The sequence below is a fragment of the Diabrotica undecimpunctata genome, chromosome 2 (assembly GCF_040954645.1).
Source record: "Diabrotica undecimpunctata isolate CICGRU chromosome 2, icDiaUnde3, whole genome shotgun sequence".
NCBI lineage: Eukaryota > Metazoa > Arthropoda > Insecta > Coleoptera > Chrysomelidae > Diabrotica > Diabrotica undecimpunctata.
Window position 1 is genome coordinate 173,943,265 of NC_092804.1, and position 27,984 is coordinate 173,971,248.

The 27,984-nt window shown below is 33.1% G+C and overlaps 2 protein-coding genes across 5 annotated transcripts in view; one reads left to right on the top strand and one right to left on the bottom strand.

The window, feature by feature from the left end:
• The window catches only part of fln (flightin), a 40,668-nt gene extending 35,016 nt beyond the window's left edge, over positions 1-5,652 (top strand). The window contains exon 3 of the mRNA XM_072524056.1: positions 5,159-5,652. Coding sequence (XP_072380157.1) covers positions 5,159-5,450 — 292 coding nt within the window. The 3' untranslated portion in view covers positions 5,451-5,652. The remainder of the gene's footprint in view (positions 1-5,158) is intronic.
• A 3,459-nt stretch (positions 5,653-9,111) lies between these two features.
• The window catches only part of Nca (neurocalcin homolog), a 371,118-nt gene continuing 352,245 nt past the window's right edge, over positions 9,112-27,984 (bottom strand). For all 4 annotated transcript variants that reach the window (XM_072524050.1, XM_072524051.1, XM_072524052.1 and 1 more), the window contains exon 4: positions 9,112-27,981. In XM_072524050.1, coding sequence (XP_072380151.1) covers positions 27,787-27,981 — 195 coding nt within the window. In that variant the 3' untranslated portion in view covers positions 9,112-27,786. The remainder of the gene's footprint in view (positions 27,982-27,984) is intronic.

Here is a 27,984-nt window from a genome sequence, read left to right on the forward strand (position 1 = left end):
ATATATATATATATATATATATATATATATATATATATATATATATATATATATATATATATATATATATATATATATATATATATATATATATATATATATATATATATATATATATATATATATATATATATATATATATATATATATATATATATATTTTGAATAAATTAATTTAATATATATATATATATATATATATATATATATATATATATATATATATATATATATATATATATTTTGAATAAATTAATTTAAACAAAATGCTGTTTACACTTCTTCTTAAGGTTCCTTCTTCATTACGGAAGGGTGGCTATACATTCTTCAGCCAGGAGCATTTTCTTCGTCCTGGACCTCTTTTTCCTTCTAGTTTCCTTCCATTATGAATCGTAGAAAGTTATATAATTAATAGACACATTTAAAATTACATAGGAACAAAATCCTTTTAATATTTGTTTTATTCAGTTTTGTTTAGAATAAGGACCATTTTAAACAAAATGAATTACCAATAATATAAAGCAATGATTTATTATTATTAAACATAAGAACAAACAATTTAAATAACGTAAACCAAATACTTTTCAAAATCCAAGTTAAAAGTATAAATATCCTGTTGACGTTTTGAGGATCCATCTTTCTTGGGAACTTCCACGACGCTTTCAATGATGTCTTCCTTTTCGATTTCATATACCTTTATATCAATCAGGCAGAAGTTTTCAGATAAGCGGATTCTCTTCAGGTAATTAACCATTATTGTTGGAGTTAAAGATACTATTTTAGCAACATAAAATCGTAGGATAAGCCTCTTTCCAATAAGCTTTGTTAGGTAGAATCTACCAGTTTCTAGTGTAAACTCTGTTCGTGTGTCTGGTTTGTTATTTTTAGACATATGTCCTTCCCAATCTATGTCTGACTCATGCTCAGAAGACGGATACGAACTATCATCGTAAGGGATACTTTCGACGTCGTCGTTGTCAGAAGATGATAATTTGTTGAGATCCTTAGATTGCGAAGATACTGCTTTGGTCATTTTAATTTTATTGCCTGTTAAATGATGCTTTCTCGGTTGGGTGTCCATAACTTTTCTTTTCACAGCTGTTTTCTTCATATTTTTGTTCATTTTTTCGCGTGCTCGTTTTCTATTTTATTTTTCTCATACGACCTTTTTGTATGTTTGTTCTTGAAGGTGCCTTAGGTAAAGGGCAGACTACTTCTGGTGACTTGTATGGTAGCTCAGGTTCTTCAGTCTCAGCAGTTATTTTATGATTATTAATAGAGGTCTGAAATAAATATCTTCATTGATATTAGCAGGATTATCTCTATCAGTGACCGAAGAACTATAGAACTCGTGTTCTTGAAATACATTTTCATACACTGGCCAGATCCCTGAAACCCTGAATCCAGATTCAATATTTGTGCGATTAAATGCTAGTTTATATGCCTGACCAGAAATTTCAGAGAACATCGTAAATAGATATTGGTTTTCCTGGGTTTCTTATCATCCATTCGGTGCACGCGTTGTTATAAGTTTTATATGGGCCAAAAGTACTGCGATGGAGGGGTTGGAGCTTATGGCTCGTATGAGATGGAATAGTCAATATTACGATCCCATGTTCTTTAGCTAAGTTGATGATTTCGGGGGTAATATGACTTTCATGATTGTCTAATATTACTAATATTTTATCATCGACGGAAGGCTTTGTGATATGTATAAAATGCCTTAAATATTCTAAAATTGACTCCATTGGATCAACCACTAGGATGAGCCGTTTCCACCGAATCAGCAGGTGCACCTTTCAGCATATAGAGCTTAAAATTAACTCTGAGAAATATGTACTTAGGGGGACAGCATTCCCTGAAGTACTTATAGCAGCCATAAATGTTACATTAGTACCCCTTTCTCCACTTGTAGCGGAACCAACGTGAACATTAGTGTTACCACTTTCATCAATATTGTATATTTTACTGGGTGTGAAAGCATGATTATTCATGAGTTCTTTTAATTTTGAAAAAAATAATGAGACATTGTGTTTGTTGAAGCTGGTGCCGCGAGATAGGCTAGTGCCTTGTGGCTTTATGAAACTAAGTTGCTTATGGCGACTCATAAAGCCAAGGAACCACTGTTTTCCGGCACGATAATTATTATTCCAGGACGGTGGGACTGGCTTATTGTTGGCTTTAGCGTATTCAAATGCTAAAGTTTGCAAAGAGCGACGTGAAAGTCCATAATGCATATGACTCGCTTAAGTTAAATACTGTCATAAGTCGTTCTCCTCATCAGTGGAAAATACTTTTCGGACTGCGCAAGCACCATAAAAGAGGAAATTTGCTACCGATATTTGCTTTTCTTGAATTGCATTGTATGCTTTTAATAGGTTTTCATTATCTGTCGGAGCTCTTTTTACGCCGGTTTTGCTTCTAGGCATATGTAAAGAAAAAAGAACGGTTTTTACCTCTTTTTATTTATCCACCTACGAGATTGTATTTTGGGCCGCGGCCCAACGTACAAGACGTGATAGTGGTCCAAGGTACAAGACTCTGCCGAAAAGAAAACGAATATGAATTTAACCTAAAAAAACTGTTTTGTTATATTTCTCACTATGTTGTTGATAGATGAGGACCTCATCACCTATTTTATATATAAATAACTAAAAAGCACCTGATAGAAAAAAAAACTAGAAACAAATTACCAAAAAAAAGACTATGTATTAGAGATCAATACTACTTAGTAATAGATTTAGGATAAGATTGTATAAGAAACAATGACTAATAAAAAAATGAGTAAAAATTGTAAGACTGGCGAATGGATTTAGTGTCCGCAGTCGTATAAACCCAAACAAACAACAACAACACTATGTTGTTTAAGTACCTGTTAGAATAAGCATACACACCCTGTGATTTAATTTACCATTTCTTTTAACGGAAAAATTAAAAAAGAAAATTATCTATCCTATAAATCTTATATACTAAAACGCTAAGCCCTTTTCTTGTCCACCACTTTACTCAAAAACCGTATTAGATAATTCAAATATTTTTTCGGAATATTATTAGTATTACGTATGAGATTGTCAAGATATACTTTTGGTACAAAAATTCACTTCCGGTTTTGAGATGACCGGAAGTTAAAATTTACTTTAAGTTTTAGACCCCATAATGTATATCTTATATACTAAAACGCTAAGCCCTTTTCTTGTCCACCACTTTACTCAAAAACCATATTAGATAATTAAAATATTTTTTCGGAATATTATTAGTATTACGTATGAGATTGTCAAGATATACTTTTGGTACAAAAATTCACTTCCGGTTTTGAGATGACCGGAAGTTAAAATTTACTTTAAGTTTTAGACCCCATAATGTATATATGGATCGAAAGGTCTCGTCGAGACGAAACTAAATATGTACTTCCGGTTGCGATCCGACACCGGAAGTGACCCGAAACGCGCATAAAACGTCAAGATAGAGCAAATCTGACACCGGATTCGTGATCAGCATGCAAAATTAACTGCTAAATGATATCCATGTCGACATTTGATGAACTAAAAATTGCATTCCGGTTTTGAGGTCGACTTCCGGTTTCGTTTTTATTAGTCAAATCAATAGAGAATTCAACGTAGAGTTCAAAAATGTAAGTTCACGAAATTATCATTTATAGTTTTTGAGTTATTGATAAAAATATTTTTACTTCCGGTAGATTTTTTTAAATTATAAAACTTTTTTAAAAAACTCGATGTCGAGTTGGTCCGCTAGTAGGTACTAACTTTTTACAAAATAATGGACAGCCGGAGTGTGACGTCACGGCTGTCATATTGTTATTATTACTTTCCAAACAAAAGTTAAAATGCTCAATCTCAAGACTTTTTAATTTCTATAAAGTTAACATTTTGCTTCCTCTGCTGCTTTTTCTTTTAAGTATAGTGTTTTTTACGAAAACACCATCATAATTCAGTGTTCTGTTTCTATGAAATATAGTTTAAAAGTTTAAATTAAAGAAATTCTAACCTTACTTTATTGATATATGCATTTCATTGCTATTTTTATAAAACAACATGCTTTGTTATTTACACAACCTTGTAAAATTGTTGTAATAACTATTAGAATACTTAGATATTGCAAAAAGCGGGAAGATTCTGTAAAAAAAATGAAAAAATAACGAAAAATACAAATTATCCACACTAAACAAGGCATATTCTTTATCTATGAAACAAGGTTTGTTTGGAAAGTGAAACTGACAGATGTCAATAAAATCTACGTCATCACTCCGGCAGTCCATTCACTATATTTTTAAGACAACCGCAAATGATTTCTGGTGACGTTCAACAACTAACCACAGAATGACAACGATTGTAGAAGAGCTTGACATAAGAAACAGAGAGTTCGCGGGCCAAATTAAAAAAAAATTGGGTGGCTTATGGTACAAGCTGGCCCAAGGTACAAGCCTCTCCCCTATACTATATTCCAGATTGTGTGTTACACAACTTAATACAATAGATTATAATCTGTATAATTGTTTCTTAAACCTAAACAAAAATATTGATTTTAAGGCAATGAATTCTAAACAATTTTCTAAATTAGCAAAACACTTCTTGCTGGAACAGTGTTTCTATAGTATACAGGAATTTGTTTCTTTGAGCTCCAAGTTGGTCGTTTTTATGAAAACTACTTTACACCTAACTGAATTGTTTTTTTATATTTCTATTTTTCACTGTATATGTTATATTATGTGTTCTTGTATTATTTCTTAGTTATTTCCTATGTAAAACTATGTAAAAATTATCAATAAACGTATCTATCTATCAAAGGTCATTTTCAAATGGCTGTACAGGTGTTTTGTCAATCCTTAGAATGTGGAATACTTAAAATATAATGAAGTACCATTACCACTAAATTGGCAATATAAGTTTATTAATTAATTAAAAAAATATATTGTTTCCGCTACAAAATTTCCTTATAAATCATCCTGTGCATTTATCACAATTTAATCAATTGGTTTTTGGTATACTCTAAATGTTAATTTAGATTCCTGATCATTCGCCAAAATTGCATAACGCCTAGACAACATACCTATATCCAAATATATTTTGGAACTTTTATTTTTTATTTTAGCTTTTCATTGTTCAACTTTGGCGTCTAACTATATTCTATTTTGTTCCAGACCCAAATTTTTACCGTACAAATACATCCATGAATATAGAAGGAACTACTACGATGACGTGATGGAGGTACTGGACAGTCGCAAACGGGGAGTGAGGAGGGATATTCCACGTGCCCAAACCTGGGCAGAAAGAATATGTAGACAACGAAGTGATCCGTTGTGGAAACTAGACAAATTCGATAAGCACCTAGAAGATGTTAAACTAGTAACTAGAACTCAAATTAGCGGAAATTTTTACAGTTATTACGTCAAGGACCATTTTAATAAAAGATATTCAAAGTTATTATATTAATGAGACGATCTAGATACAACCGACTGCCATTTTTATATAAGATGCTCAAAAACTGTGTATACCATTCTTTCATTATTTAGAAAATAAAACAGTTTGTAATAAAATGAAAATGGAGAAAAATGTGAATTTAATAGGGAACGATTATTTGTATTGTGTTGTCCGTAGAAATCAGGAACCTCAGCATTAAAGGTATAACAAGCCACTGTCTCTTTATTTTGTTCAATTTTAATAGGGGTGGCCGGGGCTAGTTGACTTCACAGCACACTCCCACCTAGCAGTACCAGTCCTGTATTACCGAGTAAAACGACGATTGGCGTATCGCCAAGTGCCAGGCTGGCACTTGGCGATAACCAAAGCCAAAGAAAGAAACACAAATTTTAACTCTGCGTTAGTGTGCCTAGATAAATTAGCACGACAAGTGTTCCGGGGTATGTCATACCCCAAACTAAGCTAACGCAGGAAGTTAAAATTTTTAAATTTAATCATTTAAAATGGTTAATCTTGGTTTTTTATTTATTTATCACTCAAATAAATTAAATATGGTACTGTAAAAGTCTTATATTTAAATGGTAAACATAATTTATCCAACATATTGCAATTATGCTAGTCAAAAAACACGAGTGAATAATAATACACTGAGGTATTATGAAAAATTTTATTGACCACACAACTCTAAATAAACTTATAGCCTAAGATTCTACAAACCAAAGAAAAAAATGTTCGTTATAATACATTGAAAAATAAAAAAGTTACGACTCATCAAAATTGTCGCAATTTGAACAAGTTCCAAACAAATTGGAGTATTACATCGCATGCATGTGATGTGTAAAAAGTCTTCCTATATTTATTTCTTGGACAAACAACATCTACTGCTTGTCCTACCTGTGGCGCACCCAGGGGGGGTTTGGGGGTATAAAGTAAAAAATATATAAAAGATAGTATGAAAATGTAACTTAAAAAATCCAAAACGCTAATTGAATAATTAAATTACCACTTTAAATATGTAGAACACAATAATTCTTGTATAAATACACAATAATTAATAATATTTTTCATTATATTTAGATATAGATACCTAATATTAGACTTACGAAGAAGTAGACAGAACGAACCTGTTGCGAGTAGCATGCGCCTAGAGGATTGTATCTGCGGCAGCCTTGTGGTCTATCACGGGTTGTATTCCTCTGCATGTGTTAGCAGTAGAAAAGAGACATCTCTATGAAAGAGGAGAGCATTTGACAACGGCTATAAAAAAAAGAAGAAAGGGTAAGATCAATGGAAAGATGGCAAGAAGAGTGGAACAACAAGGAAGATGCTTGTGTGGAAGTGGAGCAACAAGGTAAAGAAGAATAGATGTATAGTGGAGAGAAACAGAATGTATAAAGAAATGGGTATGAACCCTGTGACTGTAAGAGAGATGAACGTGAAGATATCGGGAAGTACGGAGGGATGGAATAGTGCTCACAATTACATCCGAGCAGTCATTAAACAGAAAGAAGAAAAAGAGAAACACCAACCGGGCCAATGACAGAGATAAGATCTAATTACCATTTTAATGGGAATAAGCCGCGATTGAAGGTTTAAATAAGTTTAGTGACGTTTGAATTTTTGATCTTTGATCTTGCACTGATAACTTGTTTATACTCCAACAATTAATAGAAAAAAGAATGCGGTTTGTACCGAAGTACATCTAGCCTTCATCGACCTAGAAAAGGCGTATGATATAGTTCCAAGACTTAAATTGTGACAAGCTTTACAACAACTCGACATTAGTCCATATCTTATAGGAATAATCACAGAAGTATACAGGGATAACACTACTTACCTAAAAATCGGAAATAGACTATCAGAGCCAATAAAAGTAACTAAAGGACTAAAACAAGGATGCAGTCTGTCATCCTTACTGTTTAATTTATTTATTGAGGCAACCCTCTAAAATTGGAAAAACCACTGCCAGGGAATGGGAATCCCCATAGGAAATGACGTACTGTTCTCCCTGAACTTTGCGGAATACCAAGTCGCCCTAGCTCTAAATTCTTATGATCTAGAATTTATGATAAAGCGTCTATAAAGAGAATATGTAAAATGGGGGCTACAAGTCAGCATGAAGAAAACAGAATATTTAGTTATCAATTCAGATGCAAGGTTTGTGTTGGTAGACGAGGACGTGGAAATCAAACAAGTGGAAAAATTTAAATATTTAGGTGCACTCATTTATAAGAACGGCTTGGGAGAAACCGAAATTAAACACCGAATTAATCAGGCACCTAAAATTGTAGGTTGTCTGAACTCCTTATGGTAGGATCGCAACATTTCCAAAAGGAACAAAAAAAGAATAGGTCAAACCATGGTTGAATCAGTTCTTTCTTATGGCTCTGAAGTATGGACAATTAATGCAGACCTGAAGAGAAGATTGTCGGCAGTTGAAATGGATTATTTGAGAAGAAGTTCTAGAACATCAAGGCAGGAAAGGAAGACCAACGAATCTATAAGAAATAACATGAATGCTACAGAAACGGTCATTGACAGAATAGAAAGAAGAGGTTCAAAATGGTTTGGACGCCTATTGAGAATGCCTGACGAACGTTGGCCCCAAAAACTTCACAAATGGAAGCCTCCTGGAAGAAGAAAAAGTGGTACACCTCGACGCTCATGGAATGCAGGAATTAGAAGAGCGATGGAATCGGGAGGTTTGGAGGAGGAGCATGCCTTGGACCGGGATCATTGGCGAAGGAGAACGGGAATACGGCGATAGCCGTCTCCAAAATGTATTAAATTTACAAGTTGGATTAATGTCAAAAGTCAATAAACTTATTTTAACCTTCAATTGAGGCTTATTCTCATTAAAATAGTAATTACTTTAAAATGCCACAAGAAAATAGCTTCAAAACAATAGATAAGATCTAGATAAGAGAAGGGAGTGTTCCAAAAATGTCGTTAGCCTTACAACGGCCACCCTCTTTCGGAATATGGTACATGCGACAGGCAACTGCGCACAAGTATGAGAGGGTGGTTTTCGTTGGTAGGCAGGATAATACATACCTGAATCTTTGGCACTGCTATCTTTAGTACTTTAAATTAAACTAAAAAACAAATTTTAGGGACTCAAAGGAGGTAGCATAAAAAAAAAATTTTCAAAACAACCCCCCCTCGAACAAATTTCTGTTCGATGTTCGAAGTAATTTATCATGCAGCCTAGTTCTTTTAATTTCTGCAAACTTTCTTGTTATTGTCTTGATTTTATGTAAATTTAGAAAGGTATGGAACGTATCTCTACTTTTTCAAGGAAAGTAATGTCTTTTTTTATGCGATTTTTGTATATGCGGAACGTATCTGTGGAACGTATCCACCGCATAAAACGAGAACTTACTGTACTAACCTATAATAATTATATCATTCTGTTTTTTTCTATTAGCTAGTGGTTAAATAACTTGTTACCGTGGACCTCACGATGGACTGAATTTGTAAACAGGTCATCTCAGTTTTTTGCATGCATTTTATCCCCTGGATATAGAATCCTCACATACTATCGGCCGGACCAGCAGAAACCAGGTTTTTTAGCGAGGTTTTACCATTCGATTCCTTCCTTAGATGATAAGGCTCCTGGTTTGGGACAGGCATATGGGAGTAAATGTAGAGGATAATAAATAAAATACAATAATAAACATTTGATTGATGCATCAGCAAATTTATTTTGGTATTACATGTAGTAGACAAGTAAGTTCATTTGATAATGAAAACTATGTTCGCGCAAGACTTAGGGAAGATCAAGAAAGACATGTTCGGTGTGTGCTAGCACATACACTTTTTTGTGCCCAAGGCCCATTGGCCTGCAGTACAAAAACTAATTTTGATCAACTAAAAAACGACTAGATCTATTGCATTTTTGACCGAGGTTTGTTAGTTATTAGGCCACTTTCACGTTGTAATATGAATTTTAGACAATTCTTTTAAAAAAATCGACAAAATATGCAAATATTCAAAACATAAATAGATATATCTGCCTAACATTCTCGAGATATTAAGTAAATATCTCATTAGAACAACTCTAAAATTAGACCGAAATATATCAAAATATATCGGATTTCTTTGAGACTTTACTAATTGATAATACTGGATAAAACATTCTATTAAGAATATGTATGAGCAGCTTATAAAAACACTAAAACATTTGAAGTTTCTAGGATTTTTTTTTCATGGAATCTGACTGTTATAAATCGGTCGTACTGGAGGTAGACCTCCACATACTCTTTTAAAATTTAAATATAGTAGTGTGAAAATCGAATTCAAGTCTAATTTTAGTAAAATAACCTCAAATATATCTATTTCCCTATATAAGATTTAGAAAACAGATATTTTAAGGCCATAATTCAATTCCCAACAATAATTTCTTCTCACTGAGTCAAATAGCGAAAATAATTAAGTTTTAATAAAATTGCAAATTAATGAAAATAAAAAAAATAACCTAGAAATTTTCTAAAGGGGTAAAAGTAACCTAACAGTCTTAAACAGTCTTAAACATATAAAAATGTCAGTATTAACGGTAGCATTTATGTGCAAATAAGCTTAATGGCAGTAGAAGATGCAACCAAAGGCACTGTCGTTAGATAGTAATATATGAGATCCTCTACACTACAACAATAATAAATATATATGTCGAATCAACAGCATTTTCAATATTTGCATATTTTGCGTAGATGCTTTTCAACTGAGTAAAGATGTGGTTTCCAACCTTTTGGTTACTCTGCTCTCCCATTTCATCAAACCCATTATGACATCAAATATTTAAGATCGAATATATCACATCATGGAACAATTCCGGTATGTAAAAAATGACACAGGGGAGAACTCTAGCACATTGATTAGATTATTTATTTAGTCCCATTATTTATTATTTATTATAATCCTAAATGGTACTGCGCCAAATACTTTATATCGCCAATCCTAATGTGTGATGGTTAGATCCGATAGCTTATAATAGGATCGTTAAACTATTGGAAATATGGTGTCATTAAAGGTTGCTTAAAATTCCATATTATAAATAAAGAAGTACTAATCAAAGAGAGCTACTAAATATCCTTAAATAGAAATAGAAAAATTGAAAGTCGAAGAGAATTCAGTCGCAAACAACATTCATGAGACAAGAAGCTGATACTCACAAAAACAAAACAAAAAATATGAAAATGAAACAAAATCGATATCGCGAAAAGTAATCAGAAGAATGGACTGGATGAACTTCAGATCAATTGCAGACTAGATGATGGGGTTGTCGTTCTGGTAAATTTGTGAAAGACAGAGTTGTGGATTAGATATCACCCAACTTTGATGTGACCTTATATCCAGGCGAGCTCCCCCTGAGTTGGAAACCACTGGAACAAGGTTTTACCACAAATAAATATGTGTAAAATAGTAGAACTGTCTTGACAGTTCTCATTTCTTGCTAATAACCATTAGTCTTTGATTTAAGTAACCCGAAAAAATGCTACAAGACATTTTCAGATAAAAATGAATTTGGTAAAGCATATAACAAATTGTAGGCTTTTCCTTTGAAAATTAGAAACTAGAAATTTTCTGTAGCACTTTCTGCGGTACAAAATAAGTACTTTATTTCGAATTACGGAAAAAATCATTAAAAACAACAATAAAATATTTCGACTAGTCAACCGATAACAAATTCTTATTATTTTTTTTTTGTAAAAAACTATGATTTGTTTGCGATGATTTTTTCTGTAATGTTTTTTAAAAGTAAAAATCTAATTCTTAACTTCTTACAGATTAATATCTAAAAACAAGCACCTACTAAAATGTAGATTCTTCGTTTTTTGCGAAATAGTAATTCTTAGGTTTTCTGCAGTTGGCCATACTGTATTTACATCAAAGGTTCCTAAGGCGCAGTCGACAGGATTTGTAAAGTTTTTAAATGCAACCACAACTAAAAGAATTTTAAAATTTAAAGAAAAAATCTATCATTTGGACTAGAAAAAATTAATAATTTTACAAAGGATATATATAAAAATTGCTTTCAATCAAGTAAGAATATTACATTACACGTTTTCATTAGTAAATTTATTTCAGATATAAAATTCAAGAGTCAAGTGGTTTGTTATCTTCGAGCTCTTTAATATCAAGTTGATTCGGTACTAAAGTTTTAACCAATGTCCTTTATACTCTTTTTGACTCAATCACCAAAAATCTCAACTCAAAAAATTCCGCTGATCAAGAAATCTGTAGGTTTACTTATTTCGTGTGATGTGATTCTTCCTGATCAATATACTAGACTGAGATTGTTAGATATAATAGAATCTTAAATTTAGGGAGTTTTTGAATTATAGAAAACCAACATTACTTCAGTAGATTCAGTAGTACACAGATTCGGTAGTGATGTATGGACTTTTTCCACCAAGGGCATAAGAAAGACAAAAGAACAAGCGCTCAGAAAGTGGAAGAGAAAAATTCTCAGCAAAATCTTATGGACCAGTTTGAGACGGTGAAGTATGAGGGTTCATGTAAAACCAGGAACTGCAGCTGCTGTGTGGAAAAACAGACTTGGTAGCTACAATTAAGAAAAGTCCGATAAGGTGGACTTATCACGCACTGAAGAATCTTTAAGAATGTGTTTCTGGTGCAAAAGATAAATGTTCGAATTAAAAAGAAATGACAAGAGATCTATGGAGATGAACCACATATGACGATCCAAGGGTCAAAACTGTAGAGAAAGAGAGAGGACTTTTATTATTGGTTAAGCATCTCGTGTACTCTGATGTTATAACGGCTATAGAAAGATGCTGGGAAGCTTTTTATACTGTCTTGTCTACTGAGAGTGTTGATCTAAAGATAGACATTGAAGAAATATGCAGCTGTGGGGCAGAAATTGATACCAAAGAGGAGTTATTACAAGATATCTAGATAAATGAGGTGACTATAATGTATGAAAAACCTGACTTAGGAATCGAGATGATGATCCCGTATTGGATGAACCGACGATATTGAAGAAGATATGAGGACGGTGGGTATTAGACGTTGGCGAATAGTGGCTGAGGATTGATCTGCTTGGAAATAGTTGTTTAGGATCGGGGCCTATGTGTGTTTTGGCACCGTGGAGTAAGTACATACTGGTCTTAACCACAATATTAATTTTTTTCAAGCTGAATCAACTTGATCGAGGCTTATCTCTGACCGTAGCACCAATGATTATGATAACAAATTAACTTAAATATTTTTAGAATGTTTTTGCCATTTTTTACTTAAGGTTAAAAAAATATGTATGGCAGTGCAATTATGGCATTAATAAAATACTTGTGATCACATCTTAATCAAATTGGAATTTACGTTCGAAGAGAACGGTGAATCATAACTGTTTGCCAATGATAACAGAACAATCCGGTGATCTTAGATTTATCTGAACTGTACAAATCCTGTTTTCTGCCTAAGAGCCTTCGATTTTTAATAATCGAACATATCCGTTAGTTAAAGATTTGAACTAAAGTGCACAGTAGGAGAATTCCAATGTACATATACATATTCACATACAAATTATGGAAGGTCCATCAATAAAATTGGTTTTGGAGTTCTCACTACGTTAAAAATATTACAAGAAATGGGTGGAAAAGGGGACAGGCGATACAACTCAGGAGAATACAATGTTTGGTTTTAAAATGTCTACATATTTTTGACTTTAAGTAACATTATGTAGGTTTTTCACAGTATTTTAGTCTTATAAAATTGTATTGTACTTTATTGACTTTGATACCTTTTATGTGATAACTGTGATACCTTTTATCGAATATTTCGTTGAAAAATAAACCACAGAGTATAAAATCGATACTTTATAGGGTGTTTCTATTTGCAGATTGAAGTCGTTTTCAAAACTTATGATTAGGAGGCATTTAGGTACCACAAGTAAGTCAATTTAGTGATATTTTTGGATGGTTTCATTGCTAGAGAGGGAGTAGGGTTTGCGTAAGTAAAGATTGTAACACTGATTAGAAGAACAACGTTCTGATGATGTATTATCAAGATTTTAAAAAAAGAGTTTTATTTCTCCCTTAGCTACTTAACATTAAAGAACCTGATCATAAGAAGGTATCAAGTTTGATAATGCTGTATCGCGTTGCTGAATAAACAATCCAATCTATAAGGATGACAAAAGAGAACCTAAATTATAATTTCTTTCATCAAAAACAGTGGTATCGTTTCGGTCTGCCACTATGAGTCTGAGCTCCATAGTACTTTATATAAGACAGTTAATAGGGAACGCCCTGTTGGTATAATATAGGACAGGTGTGAATAAGATATAACCACATGTGGATTACTGATCTACTGTGATGCATGGCGCAGTATTGGGGGAAGGGACGGGGTTACTGCATAAGGACATAACGGCATATTCCATCTGATCTTTTAAGTACAAACTCTCACTGATGGTCGCACAAGAAACTCTGCCAGTGAATTATGAGACAAAACAGTGTTTAAAGTAATGCAAATTACCTGGTTTGTGCATTAAAAAACAGTGTTTTTTAAAAGAAAAGGGGAGTCGGTGAAAAGATTTTCGTGTGGGCGAAATAATTGAAAATATTGAAATAATAAACTTTTTTTTGCGAATTTAACCAATGTTTTTGGTTCGTACCAAGACAAATTTTCCCTATATTTCGGCCTCATCAGACAGTGGCAGGGCGAAGAAAAACTAGAAGAGGAATGAGTGTTTTCATATCTGTCGTACGGTGATATGGAGGTATGTTTCTCTCCATGCACACCGGTTAAATTTGGGCAGGATTTGAAAGACTTCATTTCTTCTTTGTGCTAGTATGTGGGATGGTTTTTACTACAGTTGGAGCTTTTTAGAGTAATTTCACATATATTCCTGCCCACTCTCAGGATACAACTTAACAATTAAGAGTCGGCAAGTCGGTAAGTGTCTATTTGTATAGCATTTGCTGCAATTTTTGTAGAATTTGAGTTATGTGAGAGTTCTTCAGGATATCTCGATATCAGGCCGTCGATGATCACCTTTAGGCTTTGGACGTATTTCTCGGAGTATGTGAGGACTTTTATGAACTTTGTTGCTACACCAGTTTATAGGAATTATACCCGCTAAAGTTTTTTGGTAGGAATATATTGTGAGAGTTTCAGCAATTTAAAGTTTGGGTCTTGGGGATTTTATTTCGTAGAATAACCGAATTCCCACAGTATGTCGTACTTTTGTTTTGATTTGTTCGCAGTTAACTGGCTGGAAGGTCCTTACGTGGGTTCTACGGTTGGGTAGAACCACAGTTTCCTCTGCCGTCTGATTATATATGTTAGGGGGATATCTTGAATTGGGTATTTGAAAGTTTTTGAGTTGTTGCGGACAATATTTGGGGACTGTTTTGGCAGCCGATGAGTATATATTTGTGTGAGGTGGTCTGGCAGCAATTGAAGGTGTTTGGAATAACGTGAGCACCTTTAAATTAGAGAGTTTTGATGTTTTTGTGGTCTTAAGGGGTTGGTAGGGATGTAAATTCACATTTTGACTCAAGTTTTTATAGAATAAAGTTGTCAGGATCTTGCATCAAAACATGAATTATGGGGCGAATTATATTCTGAAGTCAATTTCGCGTTTTTTAAGAAAAGTCTGTGTAGTTTCGAATTTTCGAGCTCTCTGAAGTTTTGGAGGTCTTGGGTGTTAGGTTAAGATAGGTTACATCCAATATGAGTGGACGTTTGGTGTTATTTGGAGCTCCTAATATTTAAAATTTGTTAGGGATAGGTGTTACAAACACCTGGATAAGACAGAAAACCAAAGTCACCGATGTGGTGCAAAAATCATTAAAGTTGAAATGGGAATACGCTGGACATGTAGCTAGGAGCGATCTAAACAAATGGCACAGATCAATTTTAACCTGGAGACCATACCAACACAAAAGACCCAGAGGCAGACCTATTATGAGATGGACAGATGATCTGAAAAGGACTGCCGGGAAAAATTGGCTACAAGTAGCGTACAATAAAAATCAATGGAAAGGCAGACTTGAAGAGGCTTATGTTCAGATGTGGACGTGAATGGCTAGACGAAGAAGAAGAAGAAGAAGAAGAAGAAGGTGTTACAAAGTTCTGTGAGCTAGTCACAGATCTTATTCATTCAGACTGATATTGCATCAATCAAAGAAAGATTTTCGTTTGTTTCTCATTACTGGACTGCCTTAACAGAATCACTATGACAACATGTCTTTGGCGATTCAGCAAGAAAATAGCAGACTTATAGTTAGTTTCCTCATTGTATGTTCCACAAAGTTCTTATTGTTCATATTTTGGGCCAGTAACTTAGACGGACGATCAACCTAGTCAATATTGATATCTTTAGTAACTAGTAAAGTGGTCGTCTGCTCCAGATACTAGGCTAATTAACAGTATTGCTTTGCTCATTTCAAAGGAGAATTTCAGCTTTTTGAGCTTCAGGTGTCTTTATTGCATTTCTGCATTTGAGATTTGTATATCTAATCAGTGACCTACCTACACAGATGCAAGAATATTCTTGAAGAGTTCTTGCAATCTATGTATTTACGAGTGAGAGAGACCAACACTCGCCCCATGCTATTAGATTTATCCATTGCTTTCATGTAAACATGGTAAAAGTTTGTAAAACGTGTAAAAATAAGATCTTGCACAATGGGTTTCAGCAGATGTCGTTAAAGAATACACTATTAAACAAATAGCGTACATATTTTAGAGAACATTTATATGATAGCATAGAAAGATCCGTGGCCGTTTAAGAACCTATGTATTAACAAGAAGATTGTTATTTAAAAAGTTATGGTTTTATATCAGTGCTGCAACAAGCTAAATTTTTTAGAGAATCTTCGAGAATGTTAGAGAATTTTGTAGAGAAAAATCAAAAACAAATACGTAGACATCTTAAAACACTCGATACCGTCATATCCCCGTACATAAGCACCATTTACCATCGATATAACAACTATATATTTATAGGAAAACCAGATTAAAATAGACCATCTACATAATAACTTCCCTCGAATCACATTAAAAACTTTGAAAACTGTAACATTTAAGTGATACTTGAATAAGATTATTCTGGTTACAATAATATAGAGAGAGTAAAGTTATAGGATCTTAATAGTTCAGTAAAAGTTAAGTAAGATATATAGCTTGTGTATCAGATGAGTGAGAAGATTGATTATATACTATAAATTATATAACTGTATTATTATATAAGTTTATAAAGCTTAAATAAAACCAAATTAATTAAAAATGTCCTGTATATTTTAATCAGTGTGTAGAAGTTATTATATCATTGATTGACGTATGGTTCACTCCCTAGATACCTTTTAGTTACTTTGAACGAGAATTGGTCACTTTTATTTTATTTCAGATAAATTGCACGTCATCGAATTTTGCCACTGACATTTCTGCACAGAGTTGCCGCATTTTCAGGATCGCAAAAAGTGTAGGGAATTATGAAGTAAGGAAAATGTAAGATAATTATTATTATAAATTGTACTTATTATAAATAGAACTTGACAAAATAATGATAACGGCGTCACTAGAATTATTTGTGGATGTCTGAGACATACACACCCATCACTAAGCGTTGGTATCGCACCAGCTCATATCAGAAGAGAAGTTGTTAAACGAAACAAACTTAAGACCATCGACATTCACTCCTTGATAAACAGTCCCACAGTATGAAGACTCAAATTATAGAACAGCTTTTTGGTCAGATGAATATATCTACAAGATTCCCCAGAAAGAACTCTCCTAGCAGTTTGAAAGAAGCAGTGGGTGATATAATAAATTAAATAATAAATAAAATAAAAATGAACTTTTTGTTTTATAAGAATATTACTGAGATAAAAATGTGTACCTGTTTACTTCTCAGCTTGTCACACTTTAACGAAACAGCTATAAATGAATTGGCAATACTGTGGACACAGCAATATGTCATTCAGACGACACCTTATGTTAGTTCTATTTTAAGCCATGTAGAGCTCTCATCAGGAAACATCTAGGAAGTACCAGAAGAACTAACTACGGGAATAAAAGTAAATGGTAAACTAATCAACAATATACGATTCGCAGATGACACTATTCTAATAGCAGAATGCATGAGAAATGAAAGCATAGCCAACAAATCTCAACCATACATGGTGAACAAACTAAAAAAGTTCTAAAGGTGTTATCTCCAGGTTAAACAATTTGAGAGTTTGATTTAACTGCACTTCAGCTTGCCTCTTTAGAGCAGTGGTATCAAAAGTGTGAATTGCCATGAGGATTGCCCACTTTCTTAGATGATATGGCACATCAATTTTAACGTAAACTTTAAGTTGCGCGGGAAATCCATTACAAACGGAGCTTTAAACATGGAAGTAAATTAATGTATTTAGATAGTGATAGCAAGTGTGAAGCAAATTCAGAAATCGGGGTTTTAACGTTAGAAACTATAATTTTTTTAAAAATATGGAGGAAGCAAAAAGTCAGAGATACTTCCACTACTAGATAAGTTGAACGAAAGACTAATTACTATTGAGTTCCAGAAAAAAGTATTCGAAGAATTGTTGCAGAACAAAAAGATGTTGGTGCAAAATATTCTTTGATATCACCAAAAGAATGATCACGTGTCAATCTGAGATTATTAATTTGAGTTCGCAAGTGCCCAACTTAGGACAGAATAGTGAGAAAGTTCTTAAAACCTAAACGGCGCGTTCCAACGGCCAATAGGGAATATCCCACGGCTGTAAAAGACAGATGTAAATCAGATATAAACAACTAAATACACGCGAATCAAGTGAAAGCACGACATAGGTGTTTGTTACAGCTAGGTGATACCTTTGTAAGGTTGAATGAGATAAAAACAAAGAAAAGAATAGAAAAACCTCTTTTATTGAAAAAAAAAATCGTATTTTTCTAATAAATTTTTCAAAATTTCGTTTTTATGCTCCTTATGAAATGTTTTTAGTTAAAACTAAATTCATGTCTTCGATTAATTAATAAAAATTTACTGATTGTATGATTTATTACGTTTAATATTAATATTAACATTCAGAATGATTTGAAGACTTTAAACTATACCAAAACATTGAATTTCTGACACACAAGCTACATACGAAAGCCAGTTAAATAGATCCGAGGAATTAAAAAGGTTTACAAAAAATCAACCCTATTAGGCAGATCCAGTTGGTCTTGAACTCTGTAGATATGTTAACCCCCGGAGGGAGGTTAGTTTTCATATAAAACCTGCTACACTATGTTAGTCGTACGAAATATGGGTATCTATTCGAGTTTATTAAACATGATGAACTGTTTATACAGGGTGAGTCGTATAAAATCGATATTATTATACTTACAGATTATATAGCTGAAAATACTTAGTATTTTAATTACTGAACGATGTGTCAACAATAATACATACTGAGACTAAATTTGGTAATTTTTCTGATTATAAACACAGTTTATGTAGTAGCGTATGACATATTAACTAATCAGGGGAAAAGAGATCTAATTTGTATACATGCAAGAGAAAATTTATCTAACTGCAGCAGCTGGATTATATATCCTGCAAAAAGAAATTGTAATAAAGAGTTTTGCTTGTTTCAAACCATGATGTAAATAGGTTCATGTTCAACAGTGATACAGGAACAGTTTATCAAATTATACGATATTAACCAAAATAAATTTTTGGTTCAGATATGATTAGTCTAGTCTCCGATAGATGGCGTTATGTATTGGCATCTGACGATTGTCAAAATTCCACGTTAAAAAATCTGTAGATCAAAAGAAGACAATTGGTTTGATTTTAAATAATACAATCCAAAATTAAAAGATATATGTCTGTTAATGAAACAGGAGTCCAATTCTACACGCTGTAAAGGAAAACAGTCAAAGCAATGCTTAAAAAGCGGCCAAATTCTACTGAACAGGATTAAGACTAAGATTGCCGGAAAGGCAAGTACAACAATAACTGGCGCGTACTCTGCAACTCTACTAGACTGTTTCGATAGCAATTTGAGAAAAAAAAAACACCTAGTTGGCTTAGCAAAACATTAGTCTGCCATCAAAATAAGCCATCATCTTACAAGACAGCCATTGCACACTTATAATTAAAATAATTGATCGATCACTCACTATATTCGTCAGATTTACAACCGTGTGACTATTTCCTATTCTTAAACATAAAAACTGACTCTAAGGAGACATCGTTTTATACCGAACAATGAGATCATAGCCGAAACTCATACTAGAGACTCTTAAGTACCGTCTTGACTACTCTTTTGCACCAATACGGAGAGAAATCTGCTAGTTGTGATAAAGAGGGGAACTCAGAAAGATGAGTCATCGAATAAGGTAGCCAGATAAGAGCAGATAACGGATATGACCAGATGTTAGATAGAAAGAAACACAAAGAAACATCATACCCTCAGCAGCTCAATTCTGCTTGGTGTGAAAGATACAGAAGCAGAAAGCCCTACAGTTTGGAGCCGGTGATCTACGAACAGCCCTATAGGTTGCCTCTAAAGGAGGAATCCTGTACTAGCTTTGATGTGGAGAAATGTTTTTGAATAATTTTAGTCACACCTAAAATTTCAAGGTCTAGTGTTGAAAAATTAAAGCTTGAGAGCCATTTTACTTTTCTAGTTTTTGTTGCAGGAAGCTTGCAAAAGAAGCCACACTTGCAGGATGAAGTATTTTGAATTGGGCAAATACTTCAGTATCATTTTAGTTTCATGTCTTTCCGTTCGGGTTGGTGAGATTAGTAGAATAAGATAACGCAAATCAAAAATAATTGTATTTTTGGTGTTTTATCTTATTGTTATTCTTCAAATGAATATACAGCCTTCCTCAAATACCACACGTGAACTTTAGGTACGATTTATTCAGCTCAGGATTGAGCACGTACTCCAAAGTGACAATCGAATTATCCATTTGAGTTACGAGATCACCCTAGTATAATATGAAATAAATATGTTAGATACAGATATATTCTGCAATACTCCTTCTGGTAAAATATCTTGTTCTATTATATTATTCTGACTATTTGCAATAGTTCTTCTTCTTCTAATGCAGTTACTTCATTTTTTCAGCTTTTATAGTACGATACAGATATTTTTCCAAAATTTCTTTCAAGAAAAACTACATTTGCAAAACTTTTGGAAATTGAGCAAATACTCAATCTTGGACATTAAAATATTGAAAATTTTAGACTGTGTGAAAGGAAAAACTTGCCTAGAATTTTTGAAGAAATTACTTATTAGAAATCTTTCTTCTTAAGAAAAAATAGTACGAGTTGGATAAACGTCATGAAATTTTTACTTCGCAGTAAGAAATTCGTTGAATAAAATGTTTCCAGCTCGCTGAATGTCTGTAGAATTGTTATTTTCATCACAATATATCCATTCATTTCTCAAAAATAATTGATTTTTGTTTAGACTTATGGAAAAGAATTTAAAAATGTATAGACACTTTCTAAACTGAACAAACCAATCCTTTTCTACAAACAAATCATTGCCCAAGCGATCAAAACGTGGTATTGAAATGGGAAAGGAAAAGAGACTCAACTGTTTGGTATTTTTTTGTTTTTTATTTATTATATATGTATACACATACAGAGAGTACACATATTCAAGGCGAAGAAGTGGCGTAACAGCATAGTGCTTTTTGCCGTCACGTTACATAAGTGAGTCTTAGGGCCCCCGCACACTAGGCTTGCGGCAAAACCACGACAGATTACGGAAGCATGCGCACTAGGCAACCAAGAATCCCTGACTGCGGCAACCACTAGAACTCATCCGCTGCACCGGCAGCCAGTTGGCTGCTCGCAGCCAAAGCGAGTGAAGATTCTGAAGGGAAATGAATGTGGCTGCCTTCAGTCTCCGCACACTTGTGTCAGACAGAGCTATCTCCAATTTTTTACAGTCCCCGTGTACTTGTCGTGTCAACCAGACCTATAATTGGCTGCCTAGTGCGCCAATAGATATTTCACATAAAAAATAATTACAACATAAACAAATTACTGAATATTTCTTACAATATCTTGCATCTCAGTACGTATTACTTATGACAAATAAAGTTCTTAACAAAACAAATGAATATTTTCACTATAGAATATGCAGATGAACTAATACCCAATTTTTACTAATCTTTCTGTAAAAATCAGTGCATTTTTCCTATTAATACGGTAGCATTTAACAGTACTACAACTTTTAAACGTTATATTATAAATTGTAAATACCATACAAATGTGTTAAGACATCTAAGATCTTGACACAAATTAAAATCCGAGGCACCGTGGATAGCGTACACTAAGAAAACACAAAATTATTATTCTTTTATTTATTTAAACTGCTAGATATGATTTTATAGCTTACTCTGACTGCACATTATAAACTACTATGATACGCTGAATCTGTAAGTTTCTTCTAACGTTCCATCTGCGCGTTGTATCGTTATCACAAATATCCAAAGTTAATTTGATTACAAATATTTATTAGATACCTTATAACAGTTACAAAATATCGGTACTATTAGTTGTGCTCCACCTCTAGTAAGTTATGACTGTGACTTGAAAGTCACTAGAGGTGGGGTACAACTAAAAATACCGATATTCTGGAGCGAACCGGTATTTAATAATTACATGTAACAATATCATACACATACATATATTTTAAACTGTGAGACCCAAAATATAGTTTCAAAATTGTAGACAATAAGTTATCAGGTTACTCTGGGGATTGTATTGAAGAAGTACGTTGATCAACAACGTAGCTACTCGTAGATTTAATTTAAGTGTAAACGGGAATTGTTCACAAATAAAAAAAAATTAAACACAGCAAGGGCAAATGTAATTATACATGTCTTGAAAATATTGAAACTAGAAACAGAAACGAATACAGCTTGAATATACCAACGAATTGGAATATTGAAAGGAAATTATAAACTTTCTTTTCCCGAAATAAAACAAGGATCAATTATGCCATACCTAAAACATCATTAATGTTTTTTTGCGGACAATTAAAAAAATAAGTAGTAAGATAAGAAGAGTATAATCATGAAGTTTAAGAGTCATTAAGGTTTGAAAATTCGAAACGTTGATAATAAAGTATTTTGCTTCTCACTGTTGGTCATTCTAATCAAATTACCTGACAAGCGCCAAAGCATTAGGAACGATCAGCTCAAATTGAAGTTGACGTAATTAACAAAGTGTTTCCACTGCGAGGATTTCGACTACATTTGTCGAATTGACACGATTAATGACATATCATTACGAACGTATAAAATATTTGTCTCCAAATCTGGGCAAAATGAAGTTGTCAGTCAGAAACTCTATGCAGGCTCACGTCTTAAACAGAGATAGAGATAGTCCGAGGGAAATACATTTCCTCAGATTTAGTGAAATTTAAATAAACAATTTACAAGTACATTCTGAGGTTTTTCACCTGAAGGAAGTTCCTGTGATAAATCTTCTGCAAAGATCCGAAAACAGATGCTTTATGCAAGAGTTTATTTAATATTAATTTAATCCAGACAGGCGATATTTGCACTATAATAGGTTTAAACAAACCTAGAGCAGCTTTGAACAGATCTAGACCTATTCTCGGCGGTCTATGCATTAAAAAGCATTGAATAATATTTTATTCAAACCGCCTTCTTTCAATTAAAGATCATACTACAAAAAATCTTACAAAATGTGCAGAATGAACATAAACTACTGTTCAATAAAATTTCCCTAAATCTGGGGAAATTTAGTTTCCTCAGTGTTCTCTCTCTGGTACATGAGTTTTTATGAAAATTCTTAATTAATTATCACCGCTCCAGTTTTCCATATATGGGGAAGAATATTTAATACGCAACTCTGACCCGATTTACTCCAATTAACCTTACTGACAGTTTGTCAATGATTCAAAAAAATATGGTCCTTATATATGCAGTCATTTAATATTAATCTACACTTTCTAGACCTTCCTTAGTGCTACAAGAAGATTAAGTACGTTAAAATATAAAAATCGACGGATCTATTTAACTGACGTTTCCGAGAAAAAGACTTTTGCTCAAAAACGCTTATTAACACTATAATTTAAAGTTTAAATATATATTACTAAAACTATGCGAGGAGGAGGTAACAATCCACGGTTTTTTAAATACCTATAAATCACTCGATGTGTGATTTTTTACTGAAAACCCAGTTTTGATAACTTTTAAATTATGTTATAGTTTTTCGTTCCGTGCTGTAACACCAAATTTGAAAAAAAAACAATAAAATGTTTAGATATTACATATTTTTTCAAAATTCGCGTATACAAATACAGTCTTACATAACCAAAACAAATAAAAATGGTTGGGATTTACAGAAATTATTTAGGTTGACACATGCAAATTGAGGTTAGGTATAAATACACGCGCAGCACAGATCTGTCAACGTAGTAGACAAAGTAAATACGTCAAATAGGCGGGAATCTTTCCAGTTCCAGTTTGAGTTACTAAAACACCCTGGTAACTATATGAAATAAATGTATCAGATACAATATGAAGTCCTTCTTGTAAACTAGACATTAGAGATTCAATGAGAAGATTTCATTATATTAACAACAAGAAAATGAAACAACTGTTCGTCTGATAGAGGGCATGGTTTTTAAAGGATGATCATTGATGTTGATATAAATGTCATTTGTCACCTGTCATTGCATCAACGCTGTGTTAAAGAGGACGACTTCATGTTTAATGCCAGGAAAATTCACAATAATTCTGAATCAAATATTGATTGTAAATAACCACTGGAAACCTTCTTCGCTTTTATTCTGAACATCAGTATCATTGAGATAGAAGAGATGAAAAACATTTAAAGTATTTATGCCTACTTCAGGGCATTTTGACCGTTAATCTATGAATGAGCATCTCTACCTGCGAGTTGAAGAAAAAGCGTCAAATACATTGAAAAAGAGACGTAAAAGCATTTTCGCGATAGATTAGCGATGTTGGCCAGTTTTTGGTTGTTCTTTCGCCATTTGTGACGTTATTTGTCGCTTTTTCATCGCTTTTGATGCTTTCTGTAGTTTCTGATACTTTATCATTGCTTTTTTGACTCCGTTGGCATTTTTCTATAGACCTAGAACCCTCTAGCGTACGCTCCAATCCAGAGCGTTCAAGCTAACGCGTTGAAAAAGTGTTAACAGCGTTATGCAATACATCCATAACAGGCGTGAAACTTGTTTTTTCACGCCTAAGTGTCATATTCACGTTTTTCGTAGTTTTTGATGCTGTTGACATCTTTTTCGATGGTTTTGACAGGTGACAGAGGGTTTAAGTACATGCGTCAACAACATCAGCAAGAAAAGAAAAATCGTCGAAACGTATCAACTCTTGACGGTTGTCGACGTTTTTAAAGGCTTTTCTTTACTTTTTTGATCTCCTTGATAATTTTTCGATAGTTGTGATGATGTTTCCTTGCATTTTTGTCGTTTTAAACACTTTTTTGGTGCTGCTTTCTAATGCTGTTTCGACTCTTGTCACAGTAATTTTTTTTTCTAACAAGATTGTTATTTTTTAATGGGTTTTTTGACGCTGTTGATTCTTCTTTGACACTTTTAACAGTTTTTATTTGCTCTTTAGCGTTTTTAATGTTTTTAGACGCTTTTGAAACGTGACCTAGAAACACTCTGGATGTCGTTGGTGTTAGGTTGAATTGCTATGCAGTGAATTTCCATCTATAATTTAATAGTTTTACGATTCCAAAAAGAAGTTTCGTATTTTCTGACACAGTTGTCGAGTTTTTGACGCCTTTAAAAGTGTTCATTTGTTTTTTTTGATACTGTTGATGTATTTTTGACGTTTTAAGCATTTACATCTATTATTCAATTGTTTAACAATTTCCAATAATAGTTTACGATGCTTTACTTGTGCTTTTTTAAAACGTTTTTTCGATGGTTTTGACAGGTGACATTGAACACTTTGACATCTGACCCCTTAATACACACGGTAACAGCGGGTTCAAGTAAACGCGGCAAAAACATCAGAAAGAAAAGATCAATCGTCAAAACGCGTCAACTCTTAACAGTTTTCGACATTCTGAATGGCTTTTCTTCACTTTTTTTGATGTGCTTGATGATTTTTCGACAGCGTTGATAATGTTTACTTGCATTTTTGGCGTTTTTAATACTTTTCGATGCTTTCCAATGATATGCTTACTCTTTTGACGGTTATTTTTTTGTTTTCTAACACTACTGTCACTTTTTTACCGTTTTTTGACACTATTAATGCTTTTTTGACAGTTTTAACGCTTTTGAGGTGTCAATTTAAACACTGTGGTTGATGTTAGGGTTAAGATTAAACTGTCGCTTTTTTGATGCCTTTAACGTTTGTTTTTCATGCTTTTTTGGCGCTTTTGAGCCGTGACCTCGAACCCACTGATTGACGTTAGCGTCAAGATGTCAAATGTTAAATTACCTTGAAGTTAGTTACCAACTATTATTCAACAGTTTAACGTTTACATTTTTAAAAAGAAAAATTGAATTATTTCCTTTACCTATAGAAGTATTAACATTTATTGCATAGTTCAACCTGCTTTTTATTTGTAAATCAGTTTTTTTGTAAATCATATGAGATGAGACAACTAAGTTACTAGTAAAAAATGAGATTCTTTTATGCCATGAGTAATTAGTGACGATTTAATACTGGACGGCTGATTCTCTGAAGAGATGCTTTGACAAGTCAGTGTAATTGACAAAGATGGATTTTTAATCCAAACAATACATTCCTAGTAACAGATCTTTGACAAGATCGTTTAACAATCCATTTTATTTGTACACATTTATCTAATATCTGGAACCTTTTCTGAATTGTAAATCAAAAACTATGGGTCCTTTGTCAAACTTATTTGTCAACGCATCAGTAACAGTACCTTCAAATTTAAACAAATAAGTTATATAATCTGCAGATTTTATAACCTGTAGAACTACTGAAATCAACATTAATTAAAGGAAATTGTGAAAATTAAAATCTTTGGGTAGGTACCTTAACCACTTTCACAAAATGACAACTTAATTAAAAAGAAGAAGACTTTATGAATGACAATTTAGACTTGAGATTTTTGTCGATTTTTTCAGGAACTTTAATAAAGATTAAAATTAAAAATGGGATTCGACATAGAAAAAATTAATACTTAACGAATGTTGAGTTGTGCAGTCAGAGACTGAAAGTGTTGTTTCGAAAAACTTGAAGTAAGCGGTAGTCTAGAGGTGCATCTGAAATTACTGAAGCCTTTTAGCACTTTGTGTTCTTGTTAGATTGCAGCAAAGAGTTCGTTTATGTTTGGATTAAATGTTTTCAATCACTTTAGTAGTTCTATCTAAATTTCGATAAAGCTTTCGATAGTAAAAAAATAATATTTTCCTTTACAAACATTTTGAGGTTATGAACTTTTGTTTGTCATAAAAATGTCGAGTAACAAATGTCATTCTGTGGAAGCGATTAAATAGCCGTAAATAAATAAGCGATTAGATTTACATTCCACAGGCTACACTTTTTTCGATGTCTTGATAGAAAATAATACTGTAAAATAATAGCAATAGAAAAAAATACAGATTTTCTTAGGTGCTAACGAAATCATCGATGATCTTCGATAAAATTAGAATTGGAAATTTTAAACTTTTTTATTTTATTTGACAAAGAATACTTAAAAAATATTTTACTATATTAGTTTATATAGTAACATACCTTGATTAATTAGTTATTCAGTAAAAATTGCAACAACATCGTTTAAAAATTGTACAAACACTAAAACCGGGACATTGCCATATAATCCCCGCGATCACACAAGAGTGGTTGATGTACACAACTAGGTAAACCATATAAGGGGGTAGACTATCAGAAAATCCGAAATATCTTAAGTACAAGAACATTTGAATTCAAGGTAGAACTAACAAGAAAATACTAAAAGCTGAAAAACTTCGACTAACTCAGATTACTTATCGGGTATCACATCGTAGTGAGTGAGTAAGTATCAATAAAACGGGCAATACTCCAGAAAAGCATTTTGGGGTTCATATTTATTATTAGAAACCATAATTTCAAATTCACAGCTTTAACTTATTGTATATTTTATTGTTAGCTCTCTATTAAACTTTATAAAACTACAAACGTAGCTTGGCATTACCTCTTCAAATATCAATTAACACACAATATCAAAAGTCAGTTACGTGTCAGTAAACACGGACATATTATTACTGTTACACAAGGTATTTGAACACGTGATGCGCACGTGGCCTGGCCCATCTACACCTTTTACGGTTTTAGTTAAAGAACAAATAAAAAACAAAAATAGAAGTCCTTGTATTTTTTGGTGAGTATGACTTGGCGACTACTGCGCCTGCGGATCACACTGCAACAGTCGCACTATAGACGGATCGCTCTTAGCGCCCTCTATGAATTCTTCAAGGCTTAACTTGCCGTCTTTGTTGCGGTCCATCTGTCGGAAGATTTTATCGGTGCGTTTTTCGGGGGTGCTCTCATCTTCAGGCATCTTCATCACAGATCCAACCATCTTGTAGATAGCCTG